This window comes from Furipterus horrens, unplaced genomic scaffold (genome assembly GCF_987537825.1).
Source record: "Furipterus horrens unplaced genomic scaffold, mFurHor1.1.pri manual_scaffold_3, whole genome shotgun sequence".
Taxonomy (NCBI): Eukaryota; Metazoa; Chordata; class Mammalia; order Chiroptera; family Furipteridae; genus Furipterus; species Furipterus horrens.
In genome coordinates this window covers 37471907-37492346 of record NW_028327173.1, presented here as the reverse complement: position 1 = coordinate 37492346, position 20440 = coordinate 37471907, and the positions used below count along the sequence as shown (strand labels likewise).

Here is a 20440-nt window from a genome sequence, read left to right as displayed (position 1 = left end):
TTATCCCATGACCCTGGGCAAGTCAAATCACATACCTGTTCATTCACCCACCCACCCACCCACTCACTCACTCAATCTGTTCATTCAACAAACATTTTTAGCTTCACTCAGATTATGTTTCATCTGGATTTTGAAGGAAAAGTAAAAGCTTGCCATGGACAAAGGTGCATCTTTAGGTTTCAGGAGGTGGCATGACATGGTATAAGGACATCTTAGCTTTGTCACTTGTTATTTGGTTTTCTCACCTGGGTAAGTTACTTTAAACTCTCTAAGCCTCAGTTTTGTAACGTGGAGAAAATAACATCTACCTTCCAGAACTGTTATGTGGATGAAATGAGGTCATCGTTGGGAAAGCACTTAGTAAGTATAGGTTTTCTGTTGTTAATCAATCATACATGAAAACAAGACATCTCTGAAATCAGATCAATATGACTGACATAAGACTTTTCCCAGAATATTCAGATATACAGCACTGCAAAGTGGGGCATGCTTGCTCACCAGGTGGAGAGTGCAAGGCCTAACTCCACTGTCTCATCAACTGCCTACTCAATACCTTGTACCCACTGGTCTTCTTTAAAGGTATTCAGTCCTGACCAGCGTGGCTCAGTTGGTTGGGCATCACCCTGCAAAGCGAAATGTTGCTGATTCAGTTCCCAGTCAGGACACATGCCTGGGTTGTGGGTTTAGTCCCCAGTAGGGGTGCGTATGAGAGGCAACCAATGTTCCTCTCTTTCTCCTGTCCCCTCTCTCTAAAAATAAATAAATAAAAATCTCTTCAGAAAAAAACATTGAAAAACAATAAAAATAAATTAAAAACAAAAACAAAACTGTTAAGCCCTGGCTGGTGCAGCTCAGTGGATTGAGACCCAGCATACAAACCAAAGGGTCGCAGTTTGATTCCCAGTTAAGGCACATGCCTGGGTTGTGGGCCAGGTCCCCAGTTGGGGACGTGCGGAGGCAACAGACTGATGTTTCTCTTTCTCTCTTTCTCCCTCCCTTCCCCCTTCTCTAAAAATAAATAAATAAAGTCTTTTAAAAAATGTTAAAAAATAATAAAATAAAATAAAATAAAGGTATCCATTCACAGAGACCCCATTAAGTGCCAGGTCCAAAGGCTTTCACCCAGCTGGCCCTCAACTTCCCAGACCGCTTAAAACAGTGAGGCCACTCACTTCCCTTGCCTCTTAAAAACACTCTCCTCCTTGGCCTTCATGTTCCAAACAGAAGTCCTGGCTCTTTTCTTCTCTCTCTAATTATACTCCCTCTGCCTTTTTACTGGCTCCTCTTCCTCCTCCCACTTCCCCACCATGAATCTTCCAAGTTCTATCCTTTAGCCCTTTAATCTTTTCTTTTACCCAGAGAATTCATCCACTTAAGTGATTTTAAGCAAATGCTTCCAGGCAAATGACTTCCAAATATGTATTTTTAGTCTAAATCTCTCTTGTGAGCTTCAGTCCCACATCTCCAACTAACTGCTGGACATTTCTACCAGGAGGGTTCAAGTGAGAGCAAAATGCTAGTGGCACTGCTAAAATGGGAATACTAGGAGAAAACTTGCATTTGTGGTATGCAAGAAAAGGCACTACATTCTGTTTAAAAGAGGTTAGTTTGAGCAGATGGCGGAACCTATAGAGATGGTACAAAATATAAAGGCACATATGGCCGGGGTCCAGGGCACAATGGCCTGCTGCTAACCAAGAAAGAGCATTGCCCCAGGAGACCCTTGTTCCTGTTATAGCTCCAGTGCTAACTCACTATGTGGCCCTGGATAAGTCACTTCATCTCTCCGGGTCTGTTTCCTCCTTTATAAATTTAGGGAGCTAAATGGATTTAAGTGTTATGACACTGACATTCACAAAGTTCAGAAAGAGCAAAAATCATAATATCTCAATAGTAAGCAGACAAAGGATACAAACAATTCACACACAAAAAAGGACAGAGTGCCAATAAACAAAGAGAAAACTTAAATAAGATACTATTTTAACCTATTAATTAGTAACATTTTAAGAAAATGGTAGGAATATAAATTGGAACAGCATTTCTAAAAATCTAAGGTTCAAAGTTGGATCAGGATGGGAGCTACATATCAAAGAGCTGCCTGAATTAAGGCCTCAGTTAAGCCCAAGAGGGGACAGGCTCTCTGCTGAAGTACTCCAGAGCAGCAGCAAGACTGAGGTCGGAGTTTTATGGAAAAGCTCCCCATTAGGGAACAGGGACAAGGACTGAAGAAACAGAGAAAGACAAGAAATAGGAATATAAAAAGCTACAAAGAGTCAAGGAGAAAATCTTATTTGAACTTGTCATTTTCACTCATTCAATGAATATATCCTGAGCCGCAGGTATATGCCACACTAAAGCTTGAAATGCCTCACTAAAGTGTTGCATGGTCCTGCTGGCCTAGAGTTACTGTTTAGTAAATAAAAAATAAACAAGTCAATAACTAAGTACGTAATTACAAATCAGGTAAGGGCTATGAAAGAAATAAACATTTAAAAAATAAAGAATTGGCAACAAGTTCAGCATCATTTATGTTGACAGAAAAAAAGATTATTCAGTGGTCTCAAATTCATGGTTCTGGGAAGATGAGAAATAAAACAAGACTATTGTGCTTGGATAGAATAAAATTACTCGTATCCTGGGAGAGAATAATAGTAGTTGTGGGAGAAGCCAGCATAGAAAGGGTTCAATGAAGAAATGGGAGTTGTGATTATTAATCATTTTTAAAGGAATCTGGCTGTAAAGGGAAGAGGAGAAATAAAGTGTCTATAAGAGATGGCAAAAACAATTAAGGGGGAAGAGTTGAGTCTGAAGGCAGAAAGAATCACTAAAAAGGGTAAGAGCGGCGACAAAATAAAGAGGCACCTTGGCCTCCTCATTTCCACATTCAATCCTTACTAAGTCCAGTGCATTCTCCCTGATAAGGTCTCTGGACAAACCTGTCAATCAACAGATTAGAATCTCTCCTATTTTAAAAATGACAACTTTCTTCAACCCCACATTCCCTTCTGATATCGCCATCTCTTTTTTCTTTCAATTCTTGAAAGAATTGTTTATTTTTACAGCTTCATTCCCTTACCTCCTCCTTCTCATTCCTAAGCCTTCTGCGCCTAACCCTGCCTTTGACCTTACCAAAATCATTTATGGCCTTAACTTGCAAAATCTAATGTGTAATTTTCAGACGTAGCATACTTGACTCTTGGATAACGAACACTGCTGCTCTAGAAATACTCCTCCCATTTCATGACAGCATTCTCTCCTGTTTCCCTTGTCACATCTTCTCAGTCTCCTTCTGGAAGTCTCCTAAATATTTTAGTGAGAAAGGAAGGGAGAGAGAAAGAGAAAGAGAGAGAGAGAGAGAGACATTGATGTGAGAGAGAAACATCGATAGGTTGCTTCCTGTACATGCCCTGACTGGGGATAGAACCCACAACCTGGGTATGTGTCCTGACTGAAGATCGAACATGCAACCTTTTGGTGTATGGGACGATGCTCCAACCAACTGAGCCACCCAGCCACGGCTATGCTTTTCTTAAATACTCTTCCTGGGCAAGCTTATCTATTTCCATTGCCTCAATTTCTAACTATATGTTGATGATGACTCCCAAGTATATACTTACAATCTCTCCTTAGCTTCAGTCTTCTATAGCCAACATTCTGTTGGACATTTCCTCTTGGATGTCCCACAGTATGTCAAACACAGTAAGGCTAAAACTAAATTTATTGATCTCCCCACCTCCAAACTTGCTGTTCCTCATCTTAATGAGTGATACTGCTATACACCTACTTGGCCATAACAGAAATCTAAACTTGAGCCTTCACTCCTTTTATCTTCATTCCCAACATCCAATCACTCTCTAGGTTCTTTGGGATTTTATTCCATTTATGTCTCTTGATTCCAACTACACCTCTCCATCCCTGTGGCTACTACCCCATCCAGGCTACCTTCGTTTCTCAACCAGATGTTTTAGTAGCTTCCTCACTGGGCTTCTGCTTCTAAGTTTGCTTTTCTCCAGTACTTTCCCCACGTGGCAGCCAGATGATTTTTTTCTAAAATGCTAATGTGAATATGTCACTCTTCTATTCAAAATCCTCCAATAATAATCACTACCTTTAGGGTTTCAGGCTTTATTATGCACTAAAGCTATCCTTTCACTTCAGTAAAACTAGATTTTAGGTTAAAAAAACAAACAAATAAACAAAAAACCACCTCATTCCCTCCTCCAAAAATGTAAGCAGAGGCTAAATGGGTAGGCTCAGGGAAGACTGGGGTTAAACTAAGGGCTGATGTAAGTAGTCACACTGCTGAAATACTTACTTTTGGGTCAGTGGTAAAGTGGGAGAGCTAACCCTGGGACTCTCATACTGAGCGGGATCCTTGAAAAGTGTGTTAAAGTATCCCAAGTCAGAGGTGACCCTTCACTATTGGTAGAAAAAAAAGAAAAGAAAAGAAGCTAATCCCCTCTAGAGGGAAGCTTCTCCAATTTAGTCCCATTAAATTCCCATAGATTGAAAGAAAATAATATGTTCACAATTAAAAATCAACAAACACACAGGAAGGCAAGGCAAGCAGCATTAGAGTCAGCAGAAACCATAAGCAACAGATTTAAACTTCCAAGGACTCCAAATATTAGAACAGTCAGATGAAAATTACAGAACTATGCATTAAATGTTTAAAGAAATAAAAGGCACAATCATAAGAATGTACAAATAATATTTAAGAGACAGATTTAGAGGGAAAAGGAAACTTATAAAAATGAAAAATAATTTTTGAGATCAAGAACTCAATGAATGGGTTAAATAGTAGATTCGAGTTAGCTAAAAAGAGAATTAGTGACTTGAAAAAACTGTATCTAAAGAAACTGCCCATAACATTACAAAAGACAAAGAGATAAAAAAAAATATGACAAACGAGCTAAGGGATATGATAAATAAAAGGTTGAACATACTTCTAATTGTAGAATCCCAGAAAAAACAGAATGAAAGAGAGATATTTTTAAAGGGATAAAGGCTATAAAATTTCTACAAGTGAATACAAACCTGCATATCCAAGAAGTATAATAAATCTTGGTTAGATAAAAAGAAATACATATTGTGGTAGCCATTCTACAAGATAGCCCCCAATGACCCTCACGTCTTGATATTCATAACATATGTGTAGTTGCCTCCAAATTGTACCAGGCTTGGTCTGTGTGCCCAATAGAATATGACAGAAGTGATGGTATGTCACTTCTAAGATTAGGTTATAAAGGACATTATAGCTTCTGTTTTGGCTGTTCTCTCCTAGATCATTTGTTCTGGAGAAAGTCAGCTGCCATATCACGAGCAGCCCTAAGGAGTGGCCCATGTGTTGAAAAACTAAGGCCTCCCACTAGCAATCCTGGGAGTGAGCCATTTTGAGTAGACCCTTAAGCACTTGTCAAACTTTCAGATGACTACAGCCATAGCCAGTAGCTTAACTGAAACCTCTTAAGAAACTGTGAGCCAGAACCACCCAGATAAGCAGCTCTCAAATTCCTGACTTTCAGAAAAACTGTGTGAGATAACAATACCTAAGCTGCTAAATTTTATTTAAAGATTTTATTTATTTACTTTTAGAGAAAGGGGAAGGGAGAGAGAAAGAGAGGGAGAGAAACATGTGCCTGGACCAGGAATTGAACCAGTGACCTCTCAGTTAGCAGGCTGGCACTTAATCCACTGAGCCACACCAGCCAGGGCAAGCTGCTGAATTCTGGGGTAATTTTTACATAGGGATAGATAACTAACACACATGCTAAGACCAAAAAGTTTTGAATGGTTTACAAAGAACTTCTCTATCTGGTCCACACTGTCTCCCCAGCTTGTCTTCAAATATATCAAACTTCTTTTAGTTTCTGAAATGCACCCTGTTCTCTCCCACCTCCAGCCCCGTGTACAGCTCACATAATACATCCCCTGCATGACACATCCTTCACCATCTTCTCTTCTACTCCCAATGCATATACTCCTTAGGCTAACTTCTCCTGATCATCAGAGCACTCATCACATTGTCCGATAAAGTCTTGTTAAATTGCCTGTCCTTCCATTAGACTGCAGGCTTCAAAGAGGTGTGCATAATATCTGCCTCCATTATTATGCCAGCATAGTTCCTAGCACAAAGAAGGCACTCAGTAAATATTTGTCTCTTATAGCCCACAGGATAGGGATAGGCAGGAGGCTAGAGGTGGAAGAATGTAAACATGCTCAGGCAATGATCCAAATGAATCTTGAGCTTAGCAATTGTCGTAACTACAAAGAAATCAAGAAACCCTTATACTCCATAAAACCTCAGGTTTAGGGAAGCTTGGGGTAGGGTCAAGACTCAAAACTTAGATGGTTTCCAGCTCCTCCCAAGTCAAGCCACCTTGTTGTGGTTTCATTATGATCCTTGAATTGAAATCTCTGATTAGACACACCCATTTTTAAAAGCATACTCACAATTTACTCAAAGAACAAATAGAAACGATTTTTTTAAATTACCATATTCTGTATTTGTAGAACAATTCCAGCCTATCATGTTGATATTTAAGATCTGATTGTAAATAGTAAATGTGGTGTGTGCCTAAATATGTACACATACATATATGTAAATATATACATGTCATAAAATATTAATCACTAGTACCCTCTACTGGTGGAAATACCTTATCTGCTCATATGAATGGTCTTATTGCCCTCTAGTGACCACAACCTATAAAGAGAAAATCCTCCAGCAGATGGGAGCAGTTCCTTGGCTATAATGATAGGGTTTTATGTTCTTTAAGCATCTAATTTTCTCAGATTCTGGTTTATATTACAGGGGTGCAACTCTCTAGACTCTTGGGGGGCTCTCTGGGGATTTCATACAGCTCTTGCCAGCTGTTAGCACCAGTATGAAGCTGCTCTCTCTCTTGCTTCTCGTGAACAAGAGGTCAAGGGGAGGCAGAGAAGGCAACGGCTGCAGTAGTGTGAGGGCAAGAACAGCAGCTGTGAGTGACTACCCTGGACTCCTTGGGGAGTTAGGAGCAGCTTGAAGAACACATGTTGGCCCTCCCTTGCATATTATTCACAGTTGTGTACTGTACTAAAATGGCAATTCAACGTAGTCCCTGACTTACCTTTTAAATATCTCCAGTGCTATAACAAACGATGTAGCAGCAGCAAAGGATGCTACCATTTTGTTTTTATTTACCATGCTTTGCAAGTTATTTCTACTCAAGACAAAAAAGCCAAGTCTCTTTCAAGATTTAACTGAACTGTCACTTCTTCTATGAAGTCTTTTCTGAATTCCCCAAATGAAAGTGACTACTCTGTTCTTTATGCTGGCATATACCTTATATAGAACAGAATGGTATACAGGATATTATTTCTGTGTTTTTATTTATAACCTATAAATTTCTTAATGTACACATTGTCTATATGCTTATTTCTCCACCAAATCCTAGGTTACTTGAGATCACAAACCATGCCTTACTCATTTTTGCACACCCAGCATCAAACACACTCAAAATATTACCTATCCAAAGATCACTGTCAATTACCAGTCCATGAGGTACGCAAAGAAGCTGGAGTATTTAGAAACTTTTATAGAAATTTGACAGAGTAATTCTACATCTTTTGAATCTGGTAATTTTAAAATGGGGCTTCTATTTTGTATATTTTAGTTTTATTTTTTTGGTAATTAAAAAAATATGACATGGCCTGTCCGGAAAAGTCCAGCCATTGTTACTATAATGAGAACGTTTTGTAAGACATCAATGTAACCTGGCAGCCAAGGAGAGTGGACTGGAATGCACATGTGTGAACAATGACAACTTCAATGTACTAGTCACTGGGAGTGGTGGACACCGTTGAGTGAGCATGAGCACTGTGTGGCCGTCACATTCAAAATGACTGAGCAGAGCAACAGATCTACATCAGATTTTGTGTTAAGCTCGAACATTCCTCCGTGGAAACTATTTGGATGATTCAGAAGGCTGCCGCTATGGGCAACTGGTGATTGACAGCTTCATCATGACAACGTGCATCATGTCTGGTGCAGTTTTTTGGCAAAATATCAAATCACCCAGGTGACTCAACCCCCCTACAGCCAAGATTTCGTGTCCTGATAATTCTCGTTTTTCCCAAAACTAAAATCGCCTTCGAAAGGGAAGAGATTTCAGACCATTGATGCAATTCAGGGAAATACGACGGGACAGCTGATGGTGACTGACAGAACTGTGTGAGGTCCCAAGGTGCCTACTTTGAAGGGGACTGAGGTATTATTGTCCTATGTACAATGTTTCTCGTATCTTGTATCTTGTATTTTTCATAGTACATGGCTGGATACCTTCTGGACAGACCTCATATTATGAAAATACTGGTCTGCAACCAATGGAAACTTTTAAAAACAATGGTCTCTTACCATGGATAATTTAAAAAGCAGATAACTTAATGTTTGAGTGAGGGAGGAAAGGAAGAAAGAGACAAAATATAAGCACTTTTCCATAATATTCAGAAAGAACATACCTATCCTTGTTGATTTTAACACTTCTGTGGAGGGTATTTTCTTCTTTAATTCTCGTAAGGTTTCAACTAGATTCTCTTTGGTTTGACCAGGAAGCTCCAACATAGTTTTCCATCTTTTTATGTCTTCTACAACCACAACTCTCTGGGAAAAAGAACAGTCATTTGGAAAATGGAGCATTTTCATCAGAAAAACATCTGCCTTCACCTGAGCTAATGGGGCTCCTATTGACATCTGAATTATTGATTATGACCTGAACCACAGCAGTGTGTGTGATAGCCCCAAATGATGGGTAATTGCTTAAAAGCAGGTTCTGCTTACTGCAAATCAGGAAGAGAGTTGCATCTATTAGGAAAAGTGCAAGTTTTAATCTTACCATGTCAGACACCACTGGGCACTTAGCAGTGAGAAGCAATAAGGATGAGAAGAAAAGAAAAATGCTGCTGAGGTGAATCAACCCTATAGCTCACTTAAGTGTTTTAATTCATAGACCAGGACAGAGAGCAGAAAAGCCATAAAGGCATATTTATTTCAACAATAAAAGCACACTTCAACAGATCCCACTTCCTAGATGATACAACTCAAACTGTCTCGTTTGAAGAAGTTTTAAAAACTTCAAACAGAGTGGTAAAGTAATTCACTATTTATAATAAAAAGTTAACATTTTGCCATTTATCATAAATAAAACATTACAAAGTTTAAGTTTGCTTACACCCTTCACCAAACTCATTCCCTTCCTTCCATTCCTAGAAAAAACTACCATATTTCCATTAAGTGTAAGACTTTACAATTGAGAAATCTGGGTTAAGGGATAGGGAAGTTCTTTGTTCTGTGCTGCAACATTTCTATAGTTCCCATAGGAAACAGAGACAAAACAATAAAGTTGCTTTTATAATTAAAAAATTATTTTTTAAAAGTATATTTTACTGATTATGCTATTAGTTGTTCCAAATTTTCCCCCTTTGCCTGCCTCCACCTGGTACCACCCTTCCCTCCAGCAATCACCCCCTTTAGTTCATGTTCATAGTTGTGCATAGAAGGTCTTTGGCTTCTCCATTTCCTATATCATTCTTAACATCCCCCTGTCTATTTTATACCTACCAATTATGATTATTAATCCCTGTGCTTTTTTCCCCCATGCTCCCTCTTTCTCCTCCTAGCTGATAACCCTCCAAATGATCCCTATACATATGATTCTGTTCCTGTTCTAGTTGTTTGCTTAGTTTGTTTTTTTGATTCAGTTGTTGATAGTTTTGAGTTTGTTGTCACTTCAATGTTCATAGTTTTGATCTCCTTTTTCTTAAATAAGTCCCTTTAACATTTCATATAATAAGGGCTTGGTGATGATGAACTCATTTAGCTTGTCTGGGAAGCACTTTATCTGCCCTTCCATTCTAAATGATAGCTTTGCTGGACAGAGTAATCTAGGCTATAGTTCCTTGCTTTTCATCACTTTTAATACTTCTTGCCAGTCCCTTCTTGCCTGCAAAGTTTCTTTTGAGAAATTAGCTGATGGTCTTATGGGAACGCCTTTGTAGGTAACTCTGCTTTTCTTTTGCTGCTTTTAAGATTCTTCTATCTTTAACCTTTGGCGTTTTAATTATGATGCATCTTGGTGTGGTCCTCTTTGGGTCCAACTTGTTTGGGACTCTGTGCTTCCTGGAATTTGTACATCTATTTCCTTCACCAAATTAGGGAAGTTTTCTTTCATTATTTTTTCAATAAAGCTTGCAATTTCTTTCTCTCCCTCTTTTCCTTCTGGCATCCCTATGATTAGGATGTTGGCCCTTTTGGAGATGTCCCAGAGTCTTCTTATTCTCTCCTTGTTTTTTAAAATTGTTTCTTCATTCTGTTCTGTGAAATATTTATTTCTTCCTTATGTTCCAAATCATTGACTTGAACCCTGGCTTCCTTCTCTTCACTGTTGGTTCCCTGTGGGTTTTTCTTTATTTCACTTACTGTGGCCTTCATTGCTTTCCTTATGCTTCTGCCATACTCAGTGGGTCCTCTGAATATCCTTATTACCAGTGTTTTGAACTTTCCATATGATAGGTTGGCCATCTCCTTTTCATTTAGTTCTTTTTCTGGGGTTTTGTTCTGTTCTTTCATTTGGGCCATATTTGTCTCCTCAATTTGGCAGCCTTCCTGTGTTTGTTTCTGTGTATTAGGTAGAGCTGCTTTAACTCCCTATCTTAGCCCACCTGTTAAGTTGTATGGGGTGGAGCCTTAGGTATTCACCAGGGCCGGGCAATCTGCTTCACTGCTTTGTGGCTCTGTATGTGGGGAAGAGGTCGGAGTGGGGACAGTGCCACTGCCTGGCTGCTGGAGGCTTGCTCAGCACTTGCCACATTTCTAGTCACTGCACCCCCTTCCCATTTGCAACTGGTGCCCTTCTAGCTGTTGCCCTGGTGGTGGTTTCCAGAGTGGGTGGGTTTGCATACATTCTAGAGACTGGCAGTTTCTTCCACTGCCCCAAGCCCCACTGGTTTTTACAGCCAGAAGTTTTGAGGCTTTATTCTCCTGGCACTGGAACCCTGGGCTGCGCAGTCTGGCCTGGGGCTGGGATCACTCACTCTCAAGCTATCCCACCCAATTTTTATCCACCACATGTGAACAGGGGACTGTCCATTCCCTCGGCCACCACCATCACCTCTCTGCCCCCACACCACATCCTCTCTACCCTGGATCCCCATCTCCACCCTTCCTACCCATCTGGATGAATATGGCTTCTTTAAATCCTTGATTGTTGGACAGTTCGATTTTCTGGCAGTTGTGGGTATTTTTTGTTTTGCGGTTAGTTGTGATCCTTTTTATGGTTGCACAAGGAGGCAAAGTGTGTTTACCTATGCCTCCATCTTGACCAGAAGTCCCTATAATTTAAAAATTCTTATCTCAGTGGTTATTACCCTGGGAAGGGGGGCCAGTTAGGAAATGGGAGGGGATATTGGGGGCTCTGGGATTCTGGCAATTTTCTGCTTCTTTGATACTGGTGGCACAGGTGTGTTCACTTTGTGAAAACCTGTCAAGATGTACATTCATGATTTGTCCATTTTTCTATATTCATGTGATAGTTCAGTAAAAAGCAACAACAACAAAAAAGTCTCAACTCCTTCCGCTAGCTGGAGTCTGCTTCCAGCCTAGCCGGGAGTGCTGGGAGGAGATGTCTGACTCTTCCACTTCCCTATCTTTGCTCCTCCTCCTCCCCCATCTGTTACTTTGCTTTGATCTCTGACTCTTCCAGGTTCAAAGCTAGTAAAAGAAGGAGAGGTAAAGACAGGAAAAGCCTTACTTTCTGTTGTGATACTATGCTATCAGGCTTTAGTGCTCTGGGATATTTTCAATAGGAAGGAGGTATAAATATCATGCCATTTTTCAACTTGCTTTTTCACTCAATATATTTTTTTCATTTATTCACACTGATACATATAAAGCCAGAGAACCACTTTAATAGTATTTCATATACAAATGTCTTAGAACTTTAAAATCTGTTCCCCTAATGAATATTCAGGGTTGTAGACAGTTGAATTTAAACTATATATAAACTATATATACATAGGTAGATAAATGTAAATATGCACAGTAATAAGTGCGGGGTTCTACTTTATTATAGTGAACTCTTTTTTTTCATCCAAAACCCTGAGAAGACCACAATCTTTATGCTGTTTCTTTGGACTAATGGAATTTTTCTAGTTCATTTTTCTCAAACATGTTAGTCCTGTTTTGGGTCTCAGCTTCAAATGGGGGTTATTAGCCTGAAGACTTATGTACAATTCCACTACTGGCCTTTAAACCCTAGCCCCTAAGCATTACATCTGGTTTCAATAGAACTATTCAACTTCAGCTCCCACTTGCAGCTCTGGGTTTAGATTTCCTTTTTTCTCCTGGCACCTGAGGCTTTCTCGTTCTTGCTTTCAAGTTCAGCTCTGTATTGAGACTTTTTATCCAGCATTTCTACATGGTCAAAATGAGGCTCAAGGTTCCACTTAGCTCATTCCAGCATATGGAACTATAGAAGCCCAAACTCTTTAGCATGGCATAAAAGGCCCTATATGACTTGACTCCTGACATCCTTTTCAGCCTCATCATTTGCTCCAGATACACCAAAGTATTTAAAGCTGCCTAAATGAATCACAGTATTTCATTCTCTGTCTTCGATGTTCTTTCTTTGCCTACTTATTTTTTAAGACTCTCTTCAAGCATCACCTCCTCTATGAAGCCATTCTTGCCTTTCTCCAACCACATTTGACCATACTCCTTTTTGGGTCCCTTTGTATTCTGTACAGACTTCTATTACTGTATCTCTACTTTCTGCATATATTTATCTATAAGGCTGTCTTCCCCACTGGACTATGAGCAACTTGAGGGCTGGAACAATTCATTTGTCTCTCTATCCCCAGTGCATAGTACGTGTAATTGAACAAAACCATTTCTACCCTCAAGGACTAAGTATAGTTTTCAGATCTGAAATTTTAGGGTAGAAATAGAAAAATATAGCAGCCAGTTTCAAAGCAGGAGAATTCCATACATATCAAAGAATGTTTTCTTATTTCTGTCCAAATATGGGCCCAAAATAGATATTTCACATTTGTATCAAAATTATGGCGAGGAACAAGGGAAGTGAACATAAAATATCAATGGGATAGCTACAATGAGTAGTGGAATGGTTATTGCCAGAAAGAAGAGGTGCTCTTCAAAATACCACTTGGTCTTATGGTTATGGCTGGCTGAAATATCAAATATGATAAGGCCAATTAGGGACAATAATTCTCTCAAAAGCAATAACATGGGTACCATTCCACTTGTAGGGGCAGGGGTCATATATTGGCTAGTCAGTCCTACGAAGGAAGAAAAGGTTTATAGAGCATTCTTAAGTGTTGAACCTAGAAGAATTAGTGTATTCTAGAATCTTTTAATAAAATAAAATCTCTTATTGCGACCAAGGGAGTAAGAAGAGATTAACCAAATTAACCTTTACCATTCAAATGTACACTACATGAGCTCTACTGAGTATCACTTTCATTGAATATAATAAGGCTATGGCAAAATTACTTGTACTATACTGATAACAGAAGTACAATGGTCCTAATAGTCTAAGATTTTTATACTTCCTCTGCATGGCATTCAGAAACCTCCACTTTTTAAAAATAGTTCATCCTATAAGGGGCAGACTGTAGCATCAGATCATCTAGTTCAAACCCCAGCTCTGCCATTTATAGCTGCATGACTTTGAGCAAACTACTTAATCTCTCAGTGCCTTAGACTCTTCATCTGTAAAACATAAATGATAAAAGCATCTATTTCAAAGAGCTGTTATTAGAATTTCAAGTGTTAATATACGGGAAGCACTTAGCACAATGCCTGGCCCATATAAATGTTGGTAGTACTCATTACTACTATCATCACCACCATTCTCAGTTCTAGTTTTACTACACAAGCCTCTCCTTTTCTGTACATGAAAAAAAGGAAACTTCGTTTTTACTACATCCCAGGTGCAATGCTTAGCCCTTTCAGCATGCATTTATTTATTTAGCCCTCACAACAACACTGTAGGTTAGATAGTGTTACTTCCGATGTTTCTGATGAGGAAATCGAGGCTTCAACACTCAGCACATTCTTGGCATCAAAATGTGTGTGGGAATAAGTCATTTGGCAGAGAGCAGAGCTAGCTAACTCTCCAGAGCTCACATTTAACTCAACTTGGTTTTAATTTGTCATTGTGTCCACATGAAAGTAAGCGTGGGTGTGTGCATAAAGAAGACAGCAACTACCACTTTCTGAATGGGTATCTGTCAGTACTTCCCTCTATCTAGCCACATCTTTCCACCCCTTAAGGGTGCTCTGGTCACTAAAACAGACACTGAGCTCTCTTCTCTCTCTTTTAAAAAAAGATTTTATTTATCCATCTTTAGGGAGAGGGAAAGGAAGGGAGAGAGGGAGAGAAACATGGATGTGCCAGATACATCAGTTGCCTCTTGCACGCCCCCAACTGGAGACCGCCCAGCAATCCAGGCATGTGCCCTGACTGGGAATCGAATCAGTGACCTTTCAGTTAGCAGGCTGGCATTCAATCCACGGAGCCACACTGGCGTGGGCACTTCCCTTTTAACCCTTATTGTCCACAAAACAATTTTGTAATGGATCACATATGATTTTGTATCATTAGTTAATAATTTCTTATGCTATGATCCTCTAATAGGAAGTCTCATGAGGGCTCATACTTGGACCTTGATTTTATATTATGTTCCCTAGAATACCTACCATAGTGCTGGACATAAACTTATTTCACAATAATATTTATAGAGCCCTGACTGGTGTGGCTCAGCAGGATAGGCGTTGCTTCACAAAGTGAAAGGTCACCAGTTTTATTTCAGGTCAGAGCACATCCTGGGGTACACGTGCTTGGGCCTGGGCCTGGATCAATGTTTCTCTCTCTTTCTCCCTCCTCCCCCTTGTCTAAAAATAAGTAAATAAAATATTTAAAAAACAGTAATAATATTCATAGAATCATTTAATATCCAGACCCTGCAAGGGCATCTCCAAATAAAGGTGATTCTTATTTACTCAATAAATTTTTACCTACAATGTAGTAGGCACTGTGTTAGGTCTTGGAGCAGAATTAGAACAAGATAAGACACTGTGGTCCCAGTCTTACCTGTAGACTAGGGAACTACAGATAATCAAATAAATATAATATAGTGAGGTAAGTGCTCTAACATATATTTGAGCCAAGTGCTAAGAGAGTATTGAAGACAGAAGGATTAACTTCCCCAAAGGACTTAAGAGAGCATTTCAACATTCACTTTTTTAACAAATATTTACTGACTACTTAAATACATGTCAATTGCTGTGCTAGGTCCACGAATACGGAGGTAAATAAAATAACTAATGTCCCTGTACTCATGAAATTTATAATCCAGAATTCACAGGGAAAGTTGCATTTGAGTGGGTTGACAAATGAGTAGGAATTCACTCTGTAAAAAGAAAGAGAAAGCCTTTCCAGGAAAAGGGACCAGAATTATTCAAAGCCCTAGAGGCGTGAAAGAGAATAGCTTATACAGAGAACAGCAAGAAATGGGGTGTGGCTAGAAAGTGTCCTTGTTAATAAGAAGCTACAAGGGATGAGATGACCCGCTCACTGGGTCAGAACAGAAAGGGTAACATATGCCATGCCAAAGATTCTGGAGTTTTAGTTCATTTGGTCATTCAGAAAAATGTATTGCAGACTTCTATATTCCAAGCCCTGTGGTAGGCTCAGGGGACACAAAATAAATAAGGCATACTCTTTTAAGAAGCTTAGTGTGTAGCAGGGCACAGGCAATGTAAAGGAACCTATAATTAAGTACAAACAAGTGCAATGACAGGGGCATGTTAAGATACTGGAATAACTTAGAGAATGTAAAACCAAATAAAGGAAACTTAATTTAAAATGGAGTTGAGAGGTCAGAGGAGGAGCTGTCATAAAGTACCAATATATGTCAATTGCAGACCTCAATAGGAAGACCATATCTTGCATTCCTGACAAAAAGTGTCTCTACTTTACTACAAAAGTGGACGGAAGATTTTCTACTTGCCCAGAAACAAGTCTAGCCAATAGGAATCCTCAGAACTCAGACAATCAGAAATTATCACCACTCTGAACTCTTTCCTCCAATAGACTTACCTTCAAAGCACCACCCCCAACTTCCTCTTTTTTCTCTCTCTAGAGCTTGCTCTTCTTTGTTTGCTGGACTTGCCTATAGCTTTTGCTCTACTAGGTCTGTCTAGAAAAAAATCCAGCCATTGTTACTATAACAAGAACAGTTTGTGTGACATTGATGTAACCTGGCAGTCAAGGAGAGAGGACTGGAATGTGCATGCGTGAACAATGACTATTTCACTGTTACTAGTCAGTGGGGGTGGTAGATGCCATTGAGTGAGCACATGTACTGTGTGGCCGTCGCATTCAAAAGCACTGAGCGAGTAGACCAACAAATCTGCATCAAATTTTGTGTTAAGCTTGAACATTCTTCCAAGAAAACTATTCGGATGATTTAGAAGGCCACAGCCATGGGCAACTGGTGACTGGCAGCTTCATCACAACAACTCATCTACTCGTGCATCATGTCTCATGCAGTTTTTTGGTGAAAAATCAAATCACCCAGATGACTCAGCGCCCCCTACAGCCCAGGTTTGGCGCCCTGCAACTTCTGGCTTTTCCCCAAACTAAAATCATCTTTGAAAGGGAAGAGATTTCAGATTGTCGATGAGTTTCAGGAAAATACGGCAGGGCAGCTGATGGTGATTGGAAAAACTGTGTGAGGTCCCAAGGTGCTTACTTTGAAGGGGACAGAGGTGTCATTGTCCTAAGTATGTATACTGTCTCTGTATCTTCTTCAATAAATGTCTCTATTTTTCATAGTATATGGCTGGATACCATCTGGAGAGACCTCATAGAATGCTTGTGTTGAATTTCAGTTCTCTGCCATTCCTGAATAAACCCATTTTTACTGGTAAAAATAATTGGCTGGCTCCGGCTGGTGTGGCTCAGTGGGTTTGGTTTACAGTTCATGTAAACCAAAAGGTTACCAGTTTGATTCTCAGTCAGGGCACATGCCTGGGTTTTGGGCCAGGTCCCCAGTTGGGGGCATGGGAGAGGCGACCGACTGATGTTTCTCTCCCTCTCTTTCTCCCTCTCTTCCCCTCTCTCTGAAAATAAATAAATAAAATTTTAAAAAATAACTGGCTGTTTTATTTTTAAAGTCAACAAGAACAGAGTGATGAGATTGGCTCTGTATCTGGGGGACAGAAAGGTGATCAGAAAAAGCCTCTTAGTAGAGGAGAATCTTGCATTAGGTCATTGGGAACAAAGTAGATGATAATTACAAACACTTGCATAGTACTTAGAATGTGCCAGACTCTGTTCCAAGCCCTTTATATACAGGATAGGACAAAAGTAGGTTTCAGTTGTTCATGTGGAAAATAATATAAAAGTAATACAAGAATAAACTCCTATGTTTTGTGAACTCACAACTGTAAACTTACATTTGCCCCCTCTGTATATTGAGTTGCTCAAACTTCAGAACTACCTTATAAAATAGATATTATTATAATCCCATTTTATAGGTGACAAAAGACAAAGAGAGGCTAAATAATTTGTCCAACATTACTCTGGTAGTAATGACAGAAATGGGTTTTTAACACACAATTTGGCTCCAGAGTCTGTGTTTTTAATAACTATACCATATCATCTCCAAGACAAGGGAGTAAAGCCATTCTAGGCAAACAGGAAAGCACATGCAAAGGTACAGAGGTATGAAAGAGCACATATTTGGTAAATTGCAAGTGGTTGACACTGGATGAAATGTATATAAGAAGAGCCAGCAGAGGATGAGGCAGGCAGGTGCCAGGTAATGGAGGGCCTTGGGTGTCACGTAAAGAAATGTCTTTATTGATAGATCATGAGAAACCCCTGAAGGATTAGGCAGGGAGGTGACTTGAGTAGATTTTTATTTTTTAAGACTTACTTCTCTGGCTTATGTGTAGAGGGGAGAATGACAGGGGAGGCTGGGTTAACAGACCATGGCACTGCTCTAGATAAGAACTAATAACAGTTTTGAGTTTATAGTGGGAGATGTAAGGACAGGAAAGATTTTTAGGAGGTAGAATTGAAAACTTCGACACAAGAGAGAAAAGAGTCAAGGATGGTTTCTCTTTCTAGTCCTAGTTACTTGGTATATGGATATAAAAGTAAACACAGGAGAATAAAGAACAAGCTTGAAAGAAAAGCTATTGTATTTAATAGAAATATTATTCCATATGCCTACTGTTTATTCTTATTCCATAATCTTCTTATGATTTATTCTCATCATCATAAAGTGATTCTCAAATGGGACACAAAAGTAAGAGATATAGAGGGGAGAAGGGACAGGTAGAAGTAAGTTAGAATCTGGGTGTTTGTACGTGAGTGTACATGTAGTTTATTACCCTGCTCTTTTTCTTTCAGACAGTCTGGTACCACAATCCCACCCACCACCATTTCTCACTGATAATCACTGCTGTATACAATTATCTGTGAGTACTCTGAAAAAATAGACAGTTGAAAAACTTCAATGTGTTCCATGAAGTCACAGAACTGTAAGACAAGGAGAGATTTTAAAGATGATCTAGAGAGTTTCAACCAATCAACCAAGGGCTGCTTGGAAATATGAGGGTATTTTTGGTTAGCACAATGGGAGGTGTCTGAGGGCCAAGGATGTCAAACTTCTTACAAATCAGGACAGTTCCAAACAATTAAGAATTATCTGACCCCAAATGACAACAATGCTCCTTTAAAGAAACAGTGATGTTGTTCAACCCTCCATTTTATGAATGAGAACAAACTGAGATCCCAAGGAAAGAAATGACTTGCTAAAGATCATTCGGCTGCACAGTAAGGACCAAAACCCAGGACTGTTGCTCACACTCCCCTTCACTGTTTTTTTATCTGGATCTGGTAAGCCTGTGGCATATCTAGAAGAGTCCATCTGAATATATAAGTCAAGTACACAGAATGCCACCTTCGTCGTCGGCAGCCGTCCGTCTCGAGAGACGATGGCGTAGCTTCCTGAGAGTCTATCTGCACCGCCGAGAATGGCTGTGCAGTCCGACTCGGGAGTGACAATCCCTGCCGCACTTGTTACAGGTGAAGGCAGATGGCTGTTGTTGCTGCTGTTGACGCTGCTTCCGCCTCGATCTTTTCTGGGCCACCTCCTCGTTGCGCGCAGCCTCCGCGCGTGACGTACCTTGCCTGACCGCGAGCCTCCAGGCTAGGCGGTCGTCTGCTTGAACTTCCCATGTGTTGAGATTGATGGAGCATTGTGTCATGTCTTTTTTGCAGATGTCTTTGAACCGCAGTTTTGGGCGCCCTGTCATCCTCTTGCCTTCTGCTAGCTCGCCGTAGAGGAGGTCTTTGGGGATACGGCCTGCATCCATTCTTTTGACATGGCCGAGCCACCTGAGGCGTCTCTCACTAAGAACTGCATGCAAACTGCTCATATTGGCTCGCTTCAGCACCTCGGTGTTGGGAACCTTATCCTGCCAGGTGACATGCAGGACGCGTCTCAGGCACCTCATGTGGAAGCTGTTGAGTTTCCTTTCGTGCCTTGCGTAGGTGGTCCACGTCTCGCTGCCATAGAGGAGAGTGCTGAGTACGCAGGCTTGGTAGATGCGCAGTCTGGTTTTCTCAGTGAGGCTGGAATTGTTCCACGCTCGCCAGTTCAGTCTGGCCATAACTGTGGCTGCCCTGGCGATTCTCCGATTGACCTCCAAGTCGACTGACAGAGAGCTCGAGATGGTGGACCCGAGGTAAGTGAAGTCGTTGACAACCTCCAGGGTGTATCCGTCGATGGTGATGCATGGGGGAGTCCCCGTGCCTTGAGCCATAACATTCGTCTTCGTCAGGCTGATGACTAGTCCGAACTCCTTGCATGCGTGGGAAAGGCAAGTGACTAGCTGCTGGAGTCCCTCTTCGGAGTGTGATGTCAAAGCTGCGTCGTCGGCGAAGAGCATCTCACAGATGAGCACCTCTTTGACTTTGGTCTTGGCTCGTAGACGGGCCAAGTTGTAGAGCTTGCCATCGGATCTGGTGTGAATGAAGACACCCTCGCTGCAGTCCTTAAAGGCGTATTGGAGGAGCATGGAGAAGAAGATTCCGAACAGCGTAGGCGCGAGGACGCAGCCCTGCTTTACTCCGCTGCTGACTGGGAAGGCCTCAGAGGTTGCGCCGTTGTAGGACACCGTGCTGTGCATGTTGTCGTGAAAGGACATGACCACAGCAAGCAGATGTGGTGGACAGCCAATCTTCCGTAGCAAGCTGAAGAGTCCGCTTCGACTGACCAGATCAAACGCCTTCGTGAGGTCGATAAAGGCGAGGTAGAGTGGTTTATGCTGCTCGTGACACTTCTCCTGCAGCTGGCGTAGGGA

The 20440-nt window shown here is 40.6% G+C and overlaps 1 protein-coding gene across 2 annotated transcripts in view; it reads right to left on the bottom strand.

The window, feature by feature from the left end:
* Positions 1–20440, bottom strand: part of TCEANC2 (transcription elongation factor A N-terminal and central domain containing 2) — a 39572-nt gene that overhangs the window by 15165 nt on the left and 3967 nt on the right. For both annotated transcript variants that reach the window (XM_090269513.1, XM_090269512.1), the window contains exon 3: positions 8503–8644. In XM_090269513.1, coding sequence (XP_090125639.1) covers positions 8503–8644 — 142 coding nt within the window. The remainder of the gene's footprint in view (positions 1–8502; positions 8645–20440) is intronic.